General features: G+C 39.1%; 1 protein-coding gene across 1 annotated transcript; it reads left to right on the top strand.

The window, feature by feature from the left end:
* Positions 1 to 1130: 1130 nt before the first annotated feature.
* Positions 1131 to 23136, top strand: LOC115918633 (stress-70 protein, mitochondrial-like). The gene is made up of 13 exons (XM_030985617.1): positions 1131 to 1439; positions 9344 to 9678; positions 11173 to 11371; positions 11854 to 11960; positions 12724 to 12886; positions 13594 to 13686; positions 14388 to 14597; positions 15293 to 15520; positions 16700 to 16804; positions 17371 to 17488; positions 19011 to 19105; positions 19901 to 20134; positions 21093 to 23136. The coding sequence occupies exons 1-13, from the start codon at positions 1338 to 1340 to the stop codon at positions 21216 to 21218; spliced, it is 2115 nt and encodes a 704-aa protein (XP_030841477.1). The 5' UTR covers positions 1131 to 1337; the 3' UTR covers positions 21219 to 23136.
* The last annotated feature ends 776 nt before the right edge of the window (positions 23137 to 23912 follow it).

Raw genomic sequence — 23912 nt, 5'->3', positions numbered from 1 at the left:
TGTATAATATTATGTGCAATTTTTTGTTGAAAATGTTATTGCTTATTTTTTTTCATGAAATCATTTATAGATATGCTTATAATTAATCTTTCATTGTACCATCTACCACAACTTGATACAAGGGATGAAATTATTCAATCGATCCTCCCTGTTATATATATATATGAATATACTTTTTTTGCCTCAATAAACTTTTCAAAGATCTACTTTGGTATGATTAATGTAATACATGTTCAAATGTTTTGAGTTGTGATTTGTCCATGTCATATTCTGGGTAGCTATTGTTGGTCGGGTTACAGGAAATTGAAAGTACATGTATTTTCATTTGATCATTGACTAAATTTTGTAACTTGGTATTATTTGGTGATATTTAGCTTTCAGGCCTGAAGGCAGTGCTCACCATCTCTGCCTCCTACTCTCAATAAGTAGGAGTGGAATTGCACTTTTTTGCATCATACTGGGGAACCCTTCATCCTGCACAGTTGAAGTGAAATCAATATCATATACAAAATCAACCGGCCTGCAGATAATTAATACAAGAAATATTTGTCAAAAGCGCTTGAGTACTAAAACAATTAACCAGCAAATAACTTTTAAACATGGTTTAACTGAATCATAAAAAAGGGTGGGGAGAAGAGACTATACAAAAGGAGGCGATAAGAGTAATACAAACATGGAATATAGAAATGGAAAAGAGGGGGTGGAAGAGAGAGAGAGAGAGAGAGAGGAGAAAGAAATGAAGAATTTGTGCATTTCTTTATCATTTCTCTTGAAAAACATGAAAAACTGATTCCTTAAATACTTCTTTTTATTTTTACTGTACGTTTATGGAGAAATTTACCTCATTTTACATACTGGATGAAGCAAAAATAGTTTTAGACCTATTTGTGTTACCAGAATGTAGAGTGTCTCGATCTGCACCAAAATCAAATGATAAGAACGAATAGCTGTACTTCATGATTTTTTTTTTTCTTTCTTTCTTCCACTTCAAACTTTGGGCTCCATTTTACTACTCCATTTGTGAGTATAGGGCCTACCGGTATAATTATAAAGCTGAGATTATTTTGTCCAGAATATTCCTGGTAGACGAATCAATTGCGCATGCGCTGTAGTAATAATTGGCCTCCATTACATCATGCATGCAGCGACGCGACGCTCCGGTTAAATGCCCATGCATGGATATTGCGTTGCGAAACACGTGTATACTGTACCTTTTGTATGCAAGCCCAATGTAAAATTCGTATGCGCAACACCTACCCACGTTTGTGTCCACGGTAAACTCACAGAGCTCGAACATTTTCATTCTTTCGAGCTGAAACAAGGTGAACAAGTTCAATATGTTGACGGCAGCAAAAATAGCAACGAATTGCCTTCGAGGTACATCTAGCTGTGTGAAGCAGATTTCTCAGCAAAGACATTTTTCCAGCATTTTGAGATCGGTAAGCCAAGTTTGAGATTTGGAGAAATGGAATTGGGAAGCGTGACTGGTATTGTGCGCGTGAGCCAAATCAGCTGGTTTGGGATCTTCTTAGCTGTGTGAGTGTGAGTGCGAAAGCTATGTTAAAGAAATGATCATGGTTTGTGTCTTAAAATTTGTCGGGAGAGTTTTACTTGTTACCCTGTTACTCCTGCTACTCCTGCTACTACTGTTACTACTAGTAAATTACGATCACAAGCCTTGTTTTATAATTCTCTTCTGAATTCAAGATATCTGACTGTTACTAGACTAGTGTTCTCAATCACCAATGAAATTTGAAGAAATGAAGTGGAAAACTTGTTTGTCTTACTCTAACTTACATGTATAAGGGGGTTCACTATGTACAGACAGGAAGGATTAGATCTCAGACAGGAATTGGGTCAAAACACCTTTATTAGGCGACAACGGCCTTAGAAACAACAATCGGAATCTTACAGACAATCGTCCATTTTCTCCTCTCCCGATCCCTCTCCCGATCATATCGGTATCGGTATCGGTTATCACGATATCAATCCCTATACTCTCCCCCACCAAAAATACCCTACGGGGTTTTTTCAAATTATATTCAAACATTTCCAAACTGCTCATAAAACAAGCCAAATCTCGCCCGAGACATATACATGTGAAGCAACAATATTGCAACCAAGCGCGCGTACAGACAAAACAGACGACCACCAGTTCTCTTAATTTGCTGTGATCGCTACCGACTCTTTCTATGTTGAGTTCAGGGTAAATCTATACACCCAGTTCGCTTGTCTGCGCAAGATACCATCAGTACTCAAAAAATGTACACTGTAAGAATAACGAACACCGCACCCCAAAGGATAGCTTCCCCCTTTAAAACAGAGATGCAAAATACATAATGCCAAAAACCAACAAGAAAAAACGTCCAATACAGATTATCGTCTGAACATGTTCAAACATATCCATGAATACCTTTTCAAAGAAAAATCAAAAGAAGTAACACAGCACCAGCACAGCTGAGTGCTCTTTTGTTTGATTTCTTTCTAAAAGAAATTACCCTTATAGACAAATTTGTAATTTATCCCTACCTCTACCTGCATGGCTAAAGTGTAGGATGAATGACAACTAAACATACATCGTATCCTCTATTAATTTAAATCCGTTCAGCAGGTCCGGCAAAAACATTTAAATATATAACAATATATATATATATATATATTGTTATACCCAATGTCAGGTCAGATATAGTGTTTACCAAAGTGTAGGACGTTAGCAAAACTAACATCTGTATATGTGTAAATTATAAACTACACCCAATTGGTAGCCCTTTTGTTTCGTCTATCTTTTGAAACACAAATTCTGTGTACATACTGTATAACAATTTCATGTGCACAAAAATTCAGTGTACATGTATAACTCTAAGTAAAAACACTAGATGCAAAGACAGAAAATTCGCAGGGAATCACAAGTTTATATACAGTTCCAATTTTCAACAATTTCCAACCGGTTGTATTTATCCTTTAACTGTAAAGATAAGGATCCGACATGTTAATATTATAATAGTCATCAACAATTCTGAAGAGTGCATAATTCTGCACGAGCCAGAATTAAAGCACATGGGCACGCACCAATATAAATGGTTGACATTAAACATATAACATCAGTTGAAATAAGAGTCTGTTAGAATCTATATTAAGAGTCCAGATCAATTAAACTTAGCGTCCATTTAGTTTCGCGATCCATAGCCCAACTGTGACAGTCCCGCTCTCGACCAAACTGCAATCTTACTCGGCTATAGAGGTAAGTCAATGTAATCGTGAGTCGCGAACTTTCAACCAGTCCTGATCCAATATGCTACAATAAGCGACAATTTTAACAGCGTTGACAACATGCGAAGTCTATGTTCGAAGTAATTAGCACCCTTTCAATTGGTCCACATGAACAATGCGAGTTATCTTCTTGTTGGCAGCGTTCACCACAAGAAAATTCACTGGGGTTAGTTTTTTCTGCACAACAAACGGCCCAGTCCATCGTGGTGCTAGCTTAGCTGAGAAGTTCTTTTTCGCATTTGATAGAGGTTTAGTCTTCACCATGACTTGGCTTCCTTCAGTGATGCGGCACTCATCACGGCTCTGGTCGTAGTATTGTTTGGAGCTACTAACAGCGCGTCGACGATTGTGTGCGATTTCTTCTTGCGTAGGAATGTCTTTGTTTCCCTCAGTCTGCAGGCGGTTAGTCAAGGGAGAAGCCAAGCGCCGTCCAAACATAACTACTGATGGTTCTACACCAAGTGTGTCATGACTACTGCTGTTCAGGGCAAACGCGAGTTCAGCGAGATGAACATCCCACTGTCGATGGTCAGATCCGGTGTAAGCTTGAAGCATGGCCTTGATGTTACGATTCACCCTTTCGACCCAGTTCGTTTGGGGGTGATATGGCGTGATGAAGATCTGCTCAATCCCCCAATCTGTGCAGACAGCTCGCAGAACCTTCCCTCTGAATTGGGGGCCATTGTCCGAGAGCAGGGCTCCTGGAGGTCCATATCTGCAGAACAGCTCCCTCACTAGAGTGGTTGCAACCGACTGGCTGGTAGCTGACTTCAAAGGCAGAATCTCCACAAACTTTGAGAAATGGTCGACAGCCACCAGAATATACTCATGCCCAGCATACGACTTTGGCAAAGGCCCCATGAGATCTACACCAACCTTTTCCCAAGGCCTCGTGGAGGTACTAGACAACATCTTCCCTTGACGTCTCTGGTAAGAAGGCTTTGTTTGAAGACAAACCTTACAACTGCGAATAAAGCTTCTTACAGACCGCGACATACCACTCCACCAGAGACCCATCGACTTCAACCTTTGAAGTGTCTTCTTTCTCCCAAGATGCCCAGCTATTGGCTTGCAATGACACTCAACTAACACTGCATTCTGAAGGGCCTTGGGGATAACTACACATTCATTCTTATACAACACCATTCCCTTCAAACTGAAATCTGAAAACCTCTGAACAGGACCTTGATCCTCCCCACCACCATTCTTTTGCTTTTCAAGGATCTGAATGATTGGCAAAAGATCTGGGTCACTCTGTTGTGCCCTCAGGACAGAATCCTTTGTCAAATCCAAAGGAAGAACGACTTCATCCGTGGCCTCTGACTTGCCAATACAAGATGGGCAAGAGTATTTGTCCACCTCCTCCGCCTCTTGAGAACCAATATGGACACAAACCTGGTGATACCACTTATCACAATCATCACATTGTACCCAACTAACCGACTCATCATCCGGGGAAATGCAATCACTGGCTGCACATAAGTCCTTTTCATGTCCGTCACAGACTCGATCCGACAAAACCCTGTTTACAACTCCCACCAAAGGGGCAACACCTTTCTCAGGAATCCTAGATAGTGCGTCCGGGACATGATGTTGCTTTCCAGGCCTGTATATCACCTGAAACCGAAAATCCTGAAGCCTCAGAATCCAACGAGCAAGTCGCCCATTTTGCTTCTTCTTCCGAAATAACCAGCAAAGTGCCTGGTGGTCCGTTATTACACGACACTCTCTACCTTCCAGATATGGCCGCCATTTCTCTAGGGCCCATACTACAGCCAAACACTCCTTCTCAGTAGTACTATAATTCCTTTCTGCAGCAGACAAAGACCGACTCGCATAGGCGATAGTTCTCGTCCCAGACGGTTGCTGCTGGATCAGGACTGCACCGACCCCAACATTGCTGGCATCTGTGTGTACAGCAAACCTGGATTCTTCATCAGGGTAGCCTAGTATTGGCTCAGTGAGGAGGCTCTCCTTCAAGGCCTGAAAAGCACGAGTGCAGTCAGCAGTCCAATTCCAGGGAACACCTTTCTTCTTCAATCCATGAAGAGGTGCAGCAACCTCTGAGAAGCTAGGAATGAATTTCTGATACCATCCGGCCATCCCAAGGAACCTCTCTAATTCCTTGATCGACCTAGGTTGGGGATAGTTAACAATGGTAGACACCTTCTCGGGGTCCATCTTGAGTCCATTTGAGCTGACAACATGGCCAAGATATTTCATTTCTTGGCAGGCAAACTGACATTTCTCAGTATTTACGGTCAGACCCGCTTGTCGTAAGCAACAAAAGATCTCCTGGAGATCAGAGATGTGCTGCTCAATATCCGGAGAGAAACACACAATGTCGTCCAAGTAGACATAGCAATTTCGCCCTATCAGGCCATCAAGCACCTTGGACATCAACCGTTGGAAACTGGCAGGACCATTTACCACACCAAAAGGAAGGACCTTGAAGTGGAATAGACCCCTATGACAAACAAAGGCAGTCTTCTCCTCATCCTCATCTGCAACACCCATCTGCCAGTATCCACTGCGCAGATCTAATGACGAGAAAACCGAGGCACCATGCAGAGAGCTCAAAATGTCATCCACTGTAGGCATGGGGAAGGCATCAATCTTTGTAATTGTATTCAATTTTCGGTAATCGACACACATCCTGTACTTCCCGTTCTTCTTAGGGACCATCACTACAGGAGCGGCCCAAGGTGAATCTGAAGGCTCAATCTTCCCCATGTCCAGAAGCTTATCCAACTCTTCATCAAGAGCTTGTCTTTTCTCAGGACTCACCTTGTACGGGTGAGAGCGGATGGGAGAAGCCCCTCCTACATCAATTCTATGAATAGCCATGTTCGTATGACCAGGTACCTCACTAAACACATCTGGGAAGTCTTGAAAAACCTGATCTAATTTCTGTCTATCTGCTTCAGTTAGATCAAGTTTCTTCATCTCATCCTCAGCTTGGAGATGAACATCGACTTCTTCTTCAACATGTGACATCTCCTGCCCTCCATTCAACGAGAACTTAACTGGCCGCTCATTGGCCCCATTGCTACTTGTGCTATAACTACGACTGCCAAAATCTATGATAAGTTTCACCTTTTCAGCAAAGTCAGCACCAAGGAGGACAGGTACTGGGAGCCTACCAACCACATGAAAGACCTCAGTCGCAGTGCTGCCTCCTAGACCCACTTGCAGGGATGCTAAACCATCAGGCACTAAGGCAGTTTCATTGATCATGCCTAACACCCCTTCAGTTTCACGAGTAACCTCTACCCCTAACTCCTTACACAATTCAAAAGTGACCAGGGAAACCTCTGACCCCGAGTCCAGCAGGGCTTGGGTCTTCACCACTCTGTCATCTAGACCCTGAACAACAACATCTGCAATTGTAGCATCACCCCTATCCTTTGCAATGAAATTGCACCTTGGTGACGGTTCTCGAGTAAAGCCCTGTGGAGGTCCTCCCTGGAAACCCGACCCTGTGGCCCCCGGAGGTACCGGACAGTTGGCAATTCTGTGCCCGAGCTGGCCACACCGGTAGCAGGCAGCATTAAAGGATCTACGTCCCGTGGGGTTACTGCCTGCACCTGTCCGTCGTGGAGTGGAGGGATCACTCCCTGGGGTTGTGTTACCCGCATTCGCCCCCCTCTGGATTACTAATTCGTCCGCCTTGCGCGCAACTACCATGAGAGATGTGGCTTGTAGCTCCCTTAGCTTTAACCTCAATACTTCATCGGGTACTCTCTCTAAGAATTGGTCAATCATGACCAGATTGAGCCCTTTAGAGACTTCAGGCATCTCTACTGCCTCCTGGGGTATCTCAACCCACTTCAAAAAATAATCTTGCAAATGACTAGCGAATTCTTCATAACTTTCATTGCTCTTCTTATGTTCTTTTTTTAACTTTATTCTGTATGCCTCCGGAGTGAGGTGGTACCTTCTCTTTATGGCCAGGACAACATCATCATAGTTGTTTTGTTCTCTTGTACTCAGGGCGTGGAATGCCTGCTGAGCTCTTCCAGTAAGATATGGTTCTAACAGCCGAGGCCATTCACTCTTTGGCTTGTTTGCTGCCAGGGCTAGTCGCTCAAAAGTGCTAAGGTAGCACACCATATCATCATCGTTACTTAGCTGATGTAATCCCTTTAACGGAGGACCAGTTTGTGCAGAGCTACCGATTGCAGCAGACAGTAAGGATTTGCATAGTTTCTCAGTCTCATGATGATGAGAATCTTCAAGGTGCTTCATGACCCGCAAAAGGTCATCCACACCCACACCTGTATTTTTTGGTTCATCCTCTACCAGCTTAGGCAAATCACATAAACATGAGATCCGCTCTTGCTTGGTCTTTACAGCATTGGTATCAATATGATTCAATTCACACAAGTGTGCTATGTGCTCAGCTGTAAATCTGCCGAGATATGCTGATCGGTCTGTCATGGTTGATTTTATCTTTTATTGAGCACTGAATATTATACTAGACTAGTCTAGATCTAGTTTAAATTTAATTTAGTGACCTATTGAACGTGTGTGTTTTAGTGTATGGTGTATGGTTAGTGAGAGTGGTCTAGACTTCTATCTACTATTTTAATCAAACTTTTATTTATTTAGTGTAGTCTAGACCCTATGTATTTATTTATTTTTCTATTTCATTTTTAATGTTACTTCAATACTAGACTACTTGTTTAATAGCTACCTTAACTTTGATTAGTCTATCTGTAGAGTCTAGACTAGATCTAGACCCTAGATCTACTGCTAAATCAACAAGCACTAGTAGGCCTATAGGCCTGCACAATAAGTGGGGCAACAGTCACACACTGCATGAAACAACCGTGTCAATTAATTTCTCACCCAATCCTTAGATTTCCAAAAAAGCCATAGCACAAAGAATCCCTGCCGATTACGCCAGTATAAGGGGGTTCACTATGTACAGACAGGAAGGATTAGATCTCAGACAGGAATTGGGTCAAAACACCTTTATTAGGCGACAACGGCCTTAGAAACAACAATCGGAATCTTACAGACAATCGTCCATTTTCTCCTCTCCCGATCCCTCTCCCGATCATATCGGTATCGGTATCGGTTATCACGATATCAATCCCTATACATGTACTAAGTTACATGAAATAAAAAACATGATCAGCAGTAGGCATGGTAGGGGCACTAGGTCAGAGAATAATAAGGATCGTCCACATAAACGAGGATCTTCGTAAACGCGGACAGGTCTAGACTCTATGCGCCCTGAAAAATAAGGCTTGCCGCATTTTTGCGGACGATTCTGATTTCTGATCTGCGCATTGGCGATGCGAAAAACAGATTCCGCGATGATGCTCCTTGATACATTCCACATTGACTTTCACTTTGTACAGAGACTTTCACGTTATCAGCAACAAATCCTCGGGGAAGACGGACAACCCATAAAAGTAGACGTGAATTGGGGGTATTTTATTATGCGGAATATGTTTTTTGCAATGCCAGAATGTTTTGGGAACCCGACACCCGCAGAGCGCCGAAAGATGATCCTTATTTTTTAGGACACACTTTGTCCACGTTTATGACGATATCTTCGTTTATGCGGATGATCCTCATTCTCGGACCAGCGCCCCTACTCATCAAACCATGCATCTCTTAATTCATTTTTCTTATCTTTTTTGTACATTCTTTTCAGTAGTTTATTCTCAGGTCAGTGCATGTACATGTACATGCATTTATATTTACATATTTCCATGTAATAATCAATCTATATAGCTCGTACATTGTTCATGTTGGTGCTTTAATAGACTGAGGTAAATTTAAAGATGTATAATCATAATGATGCAAATTTCGTCAAATTTGTAATTGTATGGAGCACCCCACATATATTTGTGTCCATCCTTGTACTTTGTAGGCGGCATCTTCATGGTTGTGCCATCTTTTTAATCATGATCAAAATGTAAGTGGTAACTACAATTTGCATAATGAAAATAAATGTTTTCAAAAATAAAATCTTGGCTTAACTGTAGAATTGCTTTAGTCAGAGAAGAAAATATGAGACTCAATTTTAATCATAATCTATACTTTATCTTAACTTTAGAGCACATGCAGTGTATTAAACTCAGACGCCAGACATCATCAGAGGCACCCATCAAGATGTTACGCATCAGAAACAGTCCGGGGAGCCGTCATTGGTATAGATCTGGGAACCACAAACTCCTGCGTTGCAATCATGGAGGGTAAAACACCAAAGGTACTGGAGAATGCAGAAGGAGCCCGAACGACGCCCTCTGTGGTGGCATTTACAAAGGATAATGAGAGACTAGTTGGTATGCCAGCCAAGAGGCAGGCTGTCACGAATGCAGAGAACACTCTTTATGCCACAAAACGTCTAATTGGAAGGAGATTCGACGATCCTGAAACACAGAAAGACATGTAAGTTGGGGAAATGGGGCTCATGGACCTGTCTTTGTTAGGCAGGAAAGTGAGGAAACAGATAATTACAGTGAGAAAGCATTAGATCAAACGTGTTATTAACAGAGCAAGTCAAGTGCAGAACATGTTAACTTAAAGCTTATCTGCCATAGTTTACAGGAGGGATTAGACCGCCCTGCAAGGTCACTGAACAGGTGGTTATCTCATCAACTCAGCTCTCAGTTAACATAAGAAAAAGAGGATCATGGGGGACCAATGGTCACCGATTAGGCATTGTTTGTTGTATAGAGGGCGCAAGTAGCTACAAGTAGTGCAGTGGGCCTTTAATGTAATATTAATCACCAAAAAAAGAGAGGGGGAAAATGTTATAGGTAATGAGACAAATCATAATGAAGATGATCAATCAATACAAATATGTATCTTTGTCATGAGATACAAACAAAATTGGACAAGATATGGCAGAAAGATAAGCTTATACTGTAATAGTTAAAACAGCTGTTGTTAGTTTTCTTACTCACAATATAGATGTTAGATGTACTTGTACAGAGGTAGCTCATTGTAAATGATTACTTAAAAGTTGTTTTAAAAAGATGTTTGAGAGGGGATCATGCTTATAAAAAAGGATTACAGTTCTTTAGCTCCTAAAAACTAATTATTGAAATTAAATGTATTGTACAGAATCAAAGAAACTCAGTGAACTACTTTTCTCAGCTTACCATTGTACTCTTATTACACTGACCACTTTTAGATTCCTCACAAGTCTAGAGTAATTTTTTTCTCCAAAATAACAGATCATCCTATTTTTGCATGCACGTTAAGATAAGATATGAACTTCTTCTTCCACACCTCCGTAACACTGGCCAGACCATGGCCAGACCATGGCCAACACCAGACCAACACTAGACTGAACATAACATAATATTACCAGAGCTGCCAACCATTCCGTTTTTGCCGGAATTACTCCGTTTTTCCCTCCAAATTACGGCATTACGTTTTTTCTTCATAAAATACGTTTTTTAATTTTTAAAATTTTTTTATTTTATTTTATTTTTTTTTACATACAGCACGTCAAACAACTGCCCTAAAATGGTGATTTGATCACAAATTCAATAGAAAACTAAATTTAAAACATACTTGAAAAGAAAAATATTCTCAAAAAGAATGAAATGCCGATAATACCAAAAAAATTCCTCCTTGTATGGAAAAAACAGCATAATGAATGAACATTTCTGCATTGGAAGTGTGTCGCGCGTGGTTGTAACTTTCGTTTTTATGAATTCCTTTTTTTGGCTTGAAATTCCTTTTTTTTGCCATCATGATTCCTTATTTTGGTCGCACAAGGTTGGCAGCTCTGCATTACCTAAATGGTCGAGAATCAGTTGGGTTTAGAGTCGACTGGGAATTGGTTTGGCAGTGTGACCAAAATTTAGAGAAGTTTCCACCAAATAAAACCATTTTCCTTCTCCCCCCCCCCCCTTCTCTCCCTCTGTGCAGTGGAACGGTATCATATAAAATCGTCAAGGCTTCAAATGGCGATGCTTGGGTGAAGGCCAATGAAAAGGTCTACTCTCCCAGTCAAGTGGGTGCGTTTGTCCTTACCAAGATGAAGGAAACGGCAGAGAACTACCTGGGGACACCAGCCAAGAATGCAGTCGTCACAGTACCAGCTTATTTCAATGACTCACAAAGACAGGTCAGTATCGGCAATCTCACAAAGTCATGGCTAACTTGAATTGAACTTTGCCTGATGGAGATTTAACGCACCATGCATTTATGTTTGAAACATGGTTGGTTGTAGATGGGTCTTGGGTGAGTTATTGTTTTTGACATGAGATTGGGTGTTCAATCCTTATGTGTAGACACCAAGGCAACAAAGAAATAAAGGCCAAGTGAGACCAATCCATCTTTTCGCACTGAGTGTAAATGCTACCATTTCTGTCAGTTTGGGTTTGCCAAAAAAAGTCTGGAGGAAAACGATAAAAACAAGTTCATTTTTGGTACTATTACCACTGATTTACGTGTTTTCCAAAAAGTTTTAAAAGTACTTTTGGTTCCAAACTCTACTTGTATAGAGGGGTTCTTGACATGGGAATTGTATACTTTCATTTTTAAAAACATGTGATGAAATGTTTGGTAATAAAACAAATTGTTTATGTTTGTATGTATATATTTCAGGCAACTAAAGATGCAGGTCAGATTTCTGGATTGAATGTATTGAGAGTTATCAATGAACCCACTGCTGCAGCCCTTGCCTACGGAATGGACAAATCAGGAGACAGTGTGTAAGTACCAGTTAACCATTAGCTGGGAATCGTGTTGTAGTTGAGTGGTCTTAAAACTTGATTGGAGAGGCAGACCTAGTGGCCCGAATTCACAAAGGAGGTTTGTAGACAAACCTAGGTTTATGTGCGTCATATGAAGCGTTTTGATGCGTCATATGAAGCGTTTTGATGCGTTTCAGACCATGGTTTGTCCTACTCCAAAGCGATCCCATACTAGTCTGAATTTTGGCCATTTGGGATAGTGAAATGTCTGATTTTTGTCTTGAAAACATGTGTGACTAAGATATGACTAAATCTTCAAAAATATTTTGTTTAATTTTTTTTTTTTTTGTTACTAGAGTTGTTTCTTGAATTTGCACCGATCATGCATAATGAATAATGCATGAAATGCTCTCCCAATTACCTAAATTTCACCTAAAGTAATTTATGAATGCAAAGTTAGTCGCAAACATTTTGTTGAGTGGATAAACAAAAGTATTACAGTAGATTCTATGTAATTAGGGAAGTTGAGGATCCAGGGAAATGGCACGCAGAATGACATTATATAGCAAAGTAACCAGGCTCTATTGTGATGATCTGATATTTCAATCACTTCCACTTTAAATTTAAATTTGCCAGAGCATTATTAGTAACTTAATAATTGTTGCCAACTCGGTTGTAATGAGCTTGATTTAAGATATGTCTAGGAAGTGATTCATTGTAAGAATGGGCAAGAATTTAATGACAAAACCAATTTTCACTCTTTCCTCAATCCTCAATGCAGCATCGTTGTTTACGATCTTGGTGGCGGAACCTTTGATGTGTCGGTTCTTGAGATCCAGAAGGGAGTATTTGAAGTGAAATCAACCAACGGAGATACATTCCTTGGAGGAGAGGACTTTGACAATACACTTGTCAACTTCCTTGTCGGAGAGTTCAAGAAAGATGTGAGTATTTGTTTTCAGTATTTGAAGAGCTTAATTCCAAAAAGAGCTAAATCCACTTTTGATGAAAATTAAGTTATTGATATCAGAACATTGTTCACTTAAGAACCCGTCTTTCAATATAATTATTTACCTAAATTTGGGGAGCAATTATGAAAAAAATGCACCTTCTAATATCACTTTCCATAGATGCCTGTACAAAATCTGGTGATCAATTTTTTTTCTTCTCAGAAGTGACAAAAATTGATTTAGCTCCTTTTGGAATTTAACTCTTCATTTGTGTATTGGTACTTCATAAAAACCACTTTTGATGATGCACTTGCCCTTGTCATTTGTTTCAATATTTGTGTTTGTCCATCCTGTATATCATCCTTTCTCCATTATTTTCTTCAGAAAGAAAAAAAGATTCTTAGCATCTGAAATGCATGTGGTTACACTTCGTTCCATTCGACAAACAGCCAACTTCTTGCTGTAATCGTTACATCATTCTGTAGTTATCAGGGCATTGTCCCATCCATCTTGAAATTGTCTTACTCTGCATGAACAATAAGACAACTTATTGATTAGGATAAATCCTCCTCAAACTGATGAAACCGTTTTAGCATTTTAAAAGTAATGATTCATCATTAGTAAAAGCTATGAGATCGTTATTTAATTTTGAAATCAGTGTGTATGGATGATTTACACAAAAATTTTGTTTGTTTAATTAGTCTGGCATTGATGTGACCAAAGACACCATGGCATTACAGAGGGTGAGAGAAGCAGCAGAGAAAGCCAAGATCGAACTCTCAAGCGCTCTTCAGGTAAGTTGTTTTCATGTTTTTAAGTAGGAACTGAATGAAGAGACAATTACAGATTAATCTTCAACGTAAAACTGCAGCACAATAATCTGTTGCACTAAAGTAGTTTGGCATTTATGTAAAATATATGAAAATATATGTAATTATGACCATTTTCTTTTCTCAAGTTTGTGTAAAGAAGATACTTAAAAGCTGAATGTCTCTTTTCAAGCTTTTTGTTTGGTACTTGCTGATTTGTTTCAATTATATGCATGTATATAGGCATGTCTAAGGTACATGTATTGGTCAGAAAAAAAAAAAAGCAACAAACAATGTTAAAGATATAGACTGGTAGTGGAAAAATTCCGGTTCAAGGGTTTCGGGTGCAAAATATCCATTCAATATTATTTAAATTTTTCCTTCAGAGGTTTAGATGGCAATACTTCAACCTAAATTTGCAAAAAAGCAGAAATATATGCCCAAATTTTCAATGTTGAAGTGCATTTGCGATACCAGGCCGGATCGATTTTGATAATTTACCAAATATATCAATTAGTAGGCGGTTTCCCTGCACAATTTGTATCATCACGAATAAGTCAAAACATATTCTTTCACATGATTGGTATTAAGAGCTTCCATTTCATTTTTTGAGAGGGGGCGTTTCCAAAACTGGTCTATACCTTTAAGCTATCTTTAACCGTTTATCTTTTCTTGTTAATCCTTAGACGGACATCAATCTACCCTACCTGACCATGGACCAGTCTGGACCTAAGCACATGAACCTGAAGCTGTCCAGAGCCAAGTTTGAATCCCTGACAGAGCACTTGATCAAGAGGACCGTGGAGCCATGTAAGAAGGCCATTCAAGATGCTGAGATCAACAAGTCGGATATCAAGGAGGTTCTGCTCGTCGGTGGAATGTCCAGGATGCCAAAGGTATGAATCTGACCTCGTCGCTAAAAATTCTTCAATTACCACCCTACCTTTCACTTCTGAAACATACCTTTTTATTCTTTACAATATGTACTCTCAATCCTTTGCTGATACACAAACTATAGATGTTGTGGTCTCCTCTTGTCCTCTCTTCCATGGGTGCAGGGATTGAGCAAATGACCATTCTTCCTGATTGTAGCGACTTGTTACACCATTGCAGATTTGGGTGACAAGATTCGTAATCGACGGGACCCAATATATTTGATTATTTTGTTAGATTGCCCTTCATTGAGGCAGAAACTATTTAAAGCAATGTCTTTTTAATTGGATTTTCTGTTACAACTTACTTTACAAGCGAATAATCGTTTAGATTTTAGATTATCTGTTCTTTACCCCTTCAAAACATACGTTTACTGCACTATTCAATACAGTAATTGAGATCAAGACTTGACCACTGACATATGTCAAATGCAGTGGATGGTATACCGCATTTCAGATGATTTTAGATACTAACAAATCCAATTATAAACTGAAAGGCATATTTTGGTAATCTTTTGTGTTATTTGAAAAAGCGAAAGTCAGAGTGGCGCTACCAATTTCATGTAATTTCTGATTTTTAATTCAATTGCATCTTGGCCTTATGCTGGCTATAATCATCTTTGACCTAACCAACCAAAATCATATTTTGGTCATAATAGGTTCAAACGCTAGTCCAGGAGTTGTTTGGACGTCAGCCCAGTAAGTCTGTCAACCCTGACGAAGCTGTCGCTGTAGGAGCCGCTATCCAGGGCGGAGTCCTTGCTGGTGATGTCACCGATGTTCTCCTCTTGGACGTCTCGCCCCTTTCCCTTGGTATTGAGACCCTCGGAGGAGTCTTCACCAAGCTTATCAACAGGAACACCACCATCCCCACCAAGAAAGCACAGGTGAGTGACTTCAGCAGAATCATGTAAGAGAAGGTCCTGGGGGGTGTTTCACAAAGATCTTAAGTTGGACTAAACAATTATGGAAAGCCATTAGCGTCTTCGAAAATAGTATGTAAAAGTCATTTTTAAAGGCATAAAATGTTGATTCAAATCATTCTTATTTTCTATTTTCATGGGAGATTTCATGTTCTTGATGTGGAATTTATGAAAAGTCTGAAATACTTGAATATTTGCTTTTGAATGTATCGTATTCTAAGGCTACAAATGGGTCTTCATAATTTGTAAGTCCAACTTAGAGTTAAGTTCGACTTAAAATCTTTGTGAAACACCCCCCAGTTCTGGTAAATGTGAAAAAGAGTGTGTAAGCTCCCTTCATTGTTTTATGTTAGTTTTCAACAATATAAAAGAAATGTTTCTTGAAAAAGGTTTTTTCACATATCCCTATCTTGTAAAATAACCATTCCAAACAAGGAACCTCCACTTAATCATGAAATGAAATACTGATCAAAATAAACTTCACAATGCTAACTTCTGATCGTTCATATTGTGCAGTCATGCGATGATGGTATATGTACAAATTTTTCGTCAACCGCATTACCACTTGAGGTATGTGGAGAAATCATTTTCTGAGCATGACTGACGATGCAATAAGATCACAATTTTTTCCATGATTGTCATTTTGGGCCATGGTAGACTGAAGATGAGAATTTGAGGACAACTTCTCGAATAGTCTTTGCCATTTCTTCAACACATGCTCCGCTGGCAATTGCTATCACGCCATTTTCCAAAGCTAAACTAATTGCTAACTTCAACTTCAGATCAAAGGCCCTACCTAACCCTTATACCTCAAACCTAACCTCAAACCTAACCTCAAACCTGATGCAACTCTGACATCATTTAGTTCTTAATGAAATAAGGCCCAGAGCAAATATCTTCAGAGCACTAATGTCTTTTGGCAAGATATTATTAGTCTACCTTTGCCACACTCCACCCAGGTGAGGTAAATGGGTACCCGGTAGGAAGAAATTCATTGAATGCTTGAGCGCCATACATGGTAGCTTGGCTAAAGCTGAACGAGGCTACCCTGGGTAAACAAGACATATTGTTATTATTATTAGCATACATCGGGCCACTCTGTCTTGATGATGTCATCGTTCATGTTGTGTTCTGTATTTGCAGGTATTCTCCACAGCAGCTGATGGTCAGACGCAGGTCGAGATCAAAGTATGTCAGGGAGAGAGGGAGATGGCTGGAGATAACAAGACACTTGGACAGTTCCAACTGGTAAGTGACTGGATGCATAATTTACAGCCTTGGTCAGCTTTGGCAAGTAAAATTGCCTTAGAAGAAAACCACCACTGCTGAATATAAACATTTTACGAGCAACTGAATAACAGGAGGGGGTGGAAAATGGTAACTCATTGCAGTAAAGGCCCATATCATGTAGCATATTTTACCTGGATTCCTCTGTACCACTGTTCAGTGTGGTACGAGGCCCCATAATAATAAGCCACTTCAAAGAGAGCACTAGTACAAATGACCCCCAAATATCCACAGATCTTGTACATATGGAGACATCCCACAAATAATCCCTGCCAAAGTGATGGTTTTGCATCATGAATACCTTTTGTTTTCCTTCTTGAAAAGAATACTTCACCCTGTGTATCATAGAATGTACTGCCGGTGCATAAATACACATTGATTACATAAGTTTCATGAAAACATAACCAGCAGTTGTCTCAATGGGTAGTACAGTTTTGTACAGATGGCCTGTATCTTCCCTGCGCAGGTGTCATCTCTGAAGTGACTTAGTGATTGACCCATGCATTGTATACTCTTCTTTTGTCCAGATTGGTATCCCTCCAGCACCACGTGGAGTTCCTCAGATCGAAGTGACCTTTGACATCGATGCTAACGGTATTGTGAATGTATCTGCCAGGGACAAGGGAACTGGAAAGGAACAACAAAGTAAGTCGCATCTTGGATTACATTGTGTCAACTTTTAATGCATATCATTGCTATATTGGAAAGTTTGTCCCTATAAAACCTACCATATCGAGTAACTGTGTCATATTCAAGCATATTTGTGAGACCCTTTTTTATGCCTCCGCTACAAATTAGCCAGAGTCGTTATGTTTTCTGGTTGTATGGCTTAACGTCCCGTTCTCGTGATCGCGTTATCTCAAGAACTGACAGATGGATTACTATCAAACTAGGGATATGTATGTACCTTGCAGAGCCAATAAACTTATTAAATTTTAGGGTCATGAGGTCAAAGGTTCTTCCATGTATTTTACAAATCGCTTGTAATCGTGTCTGTGAACCTGTTAATGGATTACAATCAAACTTCAATTTCAAAAATTGCTTCTTTTCTGGTTTGTGAAATCGACAGCGTGCAGTCGAACATCCATCTAGTTTTTTCATGCTTGTAAAACAAGCAGATTTGATGTAGAATTATACATTATACAATATCTTCCAAGATAGATATTTAGCAATCATATAACTTTGGTCCTAATGAAAAGTTCTCTTCTGATGTGAGCTTTGTTTATCTAAATTTGTCCTGATTTTTCATTTGAACATATATATTACAATTTTATTGCTCCCATGAACTTGCTTCAAAGTTCAAGTCCAATTTCTTAAATTCAGAGATTGTAAAACTTAAAATACCCAGTAGAATAATTAAATGTGTGATTTGTTTAATTGTTCTTTGAATATCGCGTGTCATCACCTGGCTGGTAAAAATTTAGTCGGGTTGAGGTCCGTGGTTAAAATGTCCTACTTGCAAACCTTTAAAATTGTTTGTGCATGGTAATCGGAATTCCCCACCTGACTGTACTGTGGCCTGTGGGGCCAGCAAGCCATGCTAGAGTAACTCTATGTGATTATCATTACATGTTTAGATTACCTGTATCTATCATGGTGATGTCATTTGTGAGACATACTAAAATATGTTTTTCTGGGCTCAAACATGAGCAGCAAGACAGATTCAGTATTAGAATATGGAGGATCTTTAAGTTTGTTTTTTTGCTGCTAGTACAGTACAATAGCAATTGAAAATATGTCTAGTGTACAATGCAAGGTGCCTTTCAGTTACCCTTCCTCCACATACTCATGGCTTAATCATTTCGGCGCTCTTATCATTTCAAGGAATTAATTCCTGCAAGGTACCCATTTACATCACCTGGGTTGAGTGTGGCAAATGTAGATCAATGTCTTGCCAAAGGAAATTAGTGTTTCATTACAAAGAATTCTGATCCACAATCCTGATATTTGAATTTAATTACATTTATGAACTAGATAATGGTGACATGGTCAGTATTGACAATTGTACTATTTCTTGGTATTTTATTCCAAATTGTTGAATTCACTTTCATTTTGCCTATGTGTATTTGAATGCACATATGATCAGGGTTTTAACTTTCTGACCCGAACTAAACCTTAAAATCCAAATCACTTTAAAGATTGCTGTCTTCCCATCTCTCCTACATAGTTGTGATCCAGTCATCGGGTGGTCTTAGCAACGATGAGATCGAGAACATGGTCAGAGCTGCAGAGAAGTTCGCTGCTGAGGACAAGATCAAGAAGGTGCGTTCAAAAGATCTTTCATTTCCTTCAGATACTGAGATGCATTTTCCATTTAATATTCTAATCTTAATCTGGTACAATGGCTGTATGACACATGCTACTTTGACGGTTGCCTAACCGAACTCTCAACTTCAACCCTGAACCACACACAATGGCCGGAATTCACAAAGGAGGTTTGTCGACAAACGGGCCTATATCTTTAACCCATTTGCAATCCTAATCCTAACTAAGACAAAGTATCTTTGATAGAAAAAGCCTGGAGCTATTGTTGCCAGAGCAAATGTTGGATACAATAATTTATTTTCTAAGAGATCTCTGTAGTCCATGTAGTCGATACATGTAGTTATTTTGATTTTATCATGCGATGATGTTCAAATTTTTCGTCAACCGCATTACCCTCTTGAGGTATGTGGAGAAACCTTATACTGAGCATGATGCCATGTATGAAAAGACAAGGGCTTTAAAGACGATGAGAGAAATTAAATTGTGTTCACCATGGTGAATATAATAGATAAATTGTTTCATTTTATAGTAAATGTACGGTGTGCAGTGATTTATATCTGTTTTTGTTGTTCAGAAATTTTAGGAGTGGTATATTGCAACTGGATGCATTATGGTTTGTGTTTGTGTTTGTAAAAAACATTTGTGACATGCCAGGGTGTACATTTGCGTAAGAAATTATATTTTCTGATTCCCTTCGTGATAAAGGAGCACAAAGCTTGGGGTAATGGTTAATAAATCATGAAAAAAGAAGAAGTTAACTAACTTTAATCTCTTGTCTTTGACGTCTCGCAGGAGCGTGTCGAGATCGTCAACTCTGCGGAGAACATCGTCCATGACACAGAGACCAAGATGGAGGAGTTCAAGGAGCAGTTGCCCGAGGAGGAGTGTGCCAAGCTGAAGGAACAGATCACCACGGTCAAGGACGTCCTGGCCGACAAGGACAACAAGAGCCCTGAAGACATCAGGGAAGCATCGTCAGCTCTGCAGCAAGCATCGCTCAAGCTCTTTGAGATGGCTTATAAGAAGGTGAGTGGATGATGGGGTTGGTGTTGGTGTTTGTTGAGGAAAGGGGTAGGATGAAGAGCAGACAACTTTGGAGTTGTTAGCCTTAAGCTGTATTCTATCTATCAGGCTATAGTTCATCCAGACGTTGGACAAAGCCCTCCTCATAACATTTTCATTTTCTTCTGTCTGTAGCTATCCTAGTCTAAGCGGCCATTCCCATGTAGGTCATCTCTCCATCTTCTCTTCTGCCTTCCTCTTCTTCTCTTTCCCATCCTTGGTTTCCATTCTGTTAAACGATTTGTCCATCTATTGTCCTGAAGTCTTGCTACATGCCCAAGCCCAAGCCCAAGCCCATCTCCACTTTGATTCTCTGACTTCATGATGTCTTTAACCTTTGTTTTCTGGCGTATGACTTTGTTTGAGATAAATTATTTTGTATGCATCTCCTGAGGAAGAATGGCCATTTTGTATCTTGTTTGGTATGGAAACCTTTATCAAACTGTTAGAAGCTTTAATCTATTTAATCTTCAGAAAATTCCTCCTATCTAACCTAGTGCATTTGATAGCAGTGTCTTCCTGCTTGTTACTTTTGTGAAGTTTTAAATTGATACAGGTACTAGGTTGTTACATTCATTTAGAAACCCATACATTTTAGAGCCTTAAGTCTGGCCAATGCCAGAAACTTGGCATCCCTATCCATTGAAAAAGTCTATAAATTTTGGCCTAGGGAACTTTGCTGAGTTATGTATGCATGGTTGTAATTGTATGAAACGCTTTTAGATAATGCTTTAACATGTCAATTGAAACATGATTTCATATATATTATGAGTATACATAATATATAAAGAAAAATATTCAATATTCACACTTGGTGTCTTAGGTGTGATGAAGGTGATCATCAGACGCTCACTGTCTGAAAATAAATGGCAAAGTAGACTCCTGGCTTAAAAAAATTTCTGTTCATAATCTTTATTTGTAGATGGCATCGGAGCGTGAATCATCAGGTGGGTCCAGCTCAGATACAACCTCAGATTCAACCTCGGATTCAAGTTCAGATTCAACCTCAGATTCAAGCAGTAAAGACCAAGAGAAGAAAGAAAACTAAGATGTCCATGTCGTGTATAGATTCTAAGATATATAACTAATAGGTGCATCTACATGTTTTGATATTGTATACCCATGCGAATACAGATGTTACGCTCTTGATAAGGTTCAAATTGCCCTAATGACTGGTAAGTTCTTGAGAAAAGAATTATGTACAGCAAGAAGAAGATATAAAGAGTGATGTTGTATCTGAAAAAAGGATATTTATGCGGAAGTGTGACTGTTCTATTGGCTACAGATTTGTAGAGTCGTGTGTACGAAGCATCCTGTAAGCTGTATAACCATGTGCTTATTGGTCAATTATATAGGATTCTTAAATGAAGCTTTGTTTATATCCTTTTGTCATATGGACCAGTATTAGAAATACAATTAGTACAAAAAGGCATTTGTGTGTACATAACAGTTTGAGATGATCATTACCTACTGTCTTTATGAACTGTTACTAGTATTATTGGCAACATGCTGCTATCAAATGGAATAGGGGTTATGATGTCAAGGCTAATGAGTTTTGAAGAATACATACTTACAATTATTGAGTCTTTTTGTGTGCAGAAGGGCATAAACTCAAATCATTTTTCTGTTTGTTTGAAAGATACCCTGCAGGCTCTCAGCAGAGGGTACATATATAATTTCTAATTGTGTAAGGATAATGTTGAATATTTATTACAGGGGGGAGGGGGAGTATTTTGTATGTCTTGATTGTTCTGAGTACCAAAAGATTAAAGACTTTAATTTCTGTATGAATAGGGTAAATGATATTGTTTTTAATGAATATATCATTTTCGTTACTTTTAAAATACTGTACATCATTAACTTCAATATATTTAAGAAGTGTTCTCTATTTGATGATAAATTATTGTTTTGCTTACATCCTCATCATATCTGACATGTATGTGCTACTTGTTTGAAATACACGTACCGTGGAAAGTCGTTATAACGAGGTCCTTGGGACCATGGATAATACCTTGTTATATCGGGGTAAAAAAACAGATAATATAGAGCTGGGACCAGCCAAATGACCTTGTTGTAACAGATGCCTCATTATCAGAGCTCTTCATATCAAGTTTCCATTGTACTTTATTTGCCATTGAGGCAAGTGTAAAGCACATCCTCGCCTGCACCAAATCCTAGGATATTTGTAGTAGCTATATCTGTATCGTGGACAAATGACACTTATTGATCAATGACAATGACAATCCGTTTAGCACAATGCTGTAAATTTGTCACCTAGCCTTACTGATTCCACACTGATTATAGCTAGACCAAGTCTTTTCCATTCGAGGTAATGTCAAGTTTGTGTTCAGTCTGGTTGCCGGTCTTGTAGTAGGACTGGGGTTTTTAGTTGTGCATCAAATTGAGCCGGCTTCTCACACATTAATTCCTCATTCATATAATACATTATTTAGTCGAACCATAATAATTCACATGCTGGTATTTCATGTCGTGTTTTTGTACCCCTTGTTGATAATACCTTTTGAACTTTTAAAAGTCATATTTTGTATGTTGATTGATGAGATCAGTATCATAATGTATTCAAATTGTTGCACTTTCCGAAGGGGCTAGCTCCATTTGGCAAGCCCAGCTCAAAAGCATGTCCAGGGACCAGTTTCACAGAGCCTTTTTTCAATAACAAATGACAAAAATCAGTGACAAGTCTGCTGATAACCAATCAGAAGCGAGGATTTCACTAGCTTTTAACAAAAGCTGTCATTTGTCACTGATGACAAGTTCTATGAAACATGCCTGTCACAATTAGGTTGACAGAGTAGACTTCCTTACATTGCAATACGTTATGAAAAAGGTCTGTTTTGAAAATATAATTGTGAAAAACATGTTCAAATCTATGATGAAAGATGATTTCATTGTAATTTGCCTACTTCCATTGCAGTGAAAAATAAATGTGATTACTACTGGTGAAACATTTTCTATTTGCAGTTATTACTTATTAGTGATCAAAATGTGTTTGTTTGTGACCCAATGGAGAATCTTTAAAGAAAGTAATCGCACTAGGGCCAGTATCTAAACTTCTCGATTGATGAGGCATTCAGTATTAAAGCCCCACTGCCCTACTTGTAGCTACTTGCTCCCTCTATATATATAAAACAATGCCTAATCGGTGACCATTGCCCCCCCCCCCCCATGATCCTCTTTTTCTTATGTTAATTAGGAGCTGAGTTGATGAGATAACCACCAGTCCAGTGACCTTGCAGGGCGGTCTAATCTTTCCTATAAACTACTAAAACTAGTACAGATAAGCTTTAAAACTTGCATCTTCCACTCCACTGAACATGTACTTACATTGCAAGGCAACATTAAAGTATTTACTTCAATCAAGAGGTAAATTTGCCCATTAATGACAGTCAAATTTGTTCATCTTGGACGTTTGAGAAAGGTTTGGACCAAGAGACCAATTTATTTTTTTATTCACTATTTATCAATGCTTCCTTAAAAAAAAAATCCTCTTGGATTCCAAAAGCTTGCTAAAATTGTTTTCAGAAAACTATCCAACATAAGGAAGGTGGTTTCCGATTCGAGACGACTCCTTTCACAGATTTTCCAGGGAGAGTCATCCCTCACTCCCTTCGAATCACTGACCCTCTATAGGTACTGTTTTGAAATTTGTATTCCCTAGTCCTTTATATTCTTAATATGAGGTGATGATGTTGATGATAATGATTATAATAATCTTCGAGAG

This window comes from Strongylocentrotus purpuratus, unplaced genomic scaffold (assembly GCF_000002235.5).
Source record: "Strongylocentrotus purpuratus isolate Spur 01 unplaced genomic scaffold, Spur_5.0 spur5_scaffold_15, whole genome shotgun sequence".
In the NCBI taxonomy this organism is placed as follows: Eukaryota; Metazoa; Echinodermata; class Echinoidea; order Camarodonta; family Strongylocentrotidae; genus Strongylocentrotus; species Strongylocentrotus purpuratus.
Note: the sequence above shows the minus strand (reverse complement) of the source record. Positions and strands in the feature narration are given on the sequence as shown.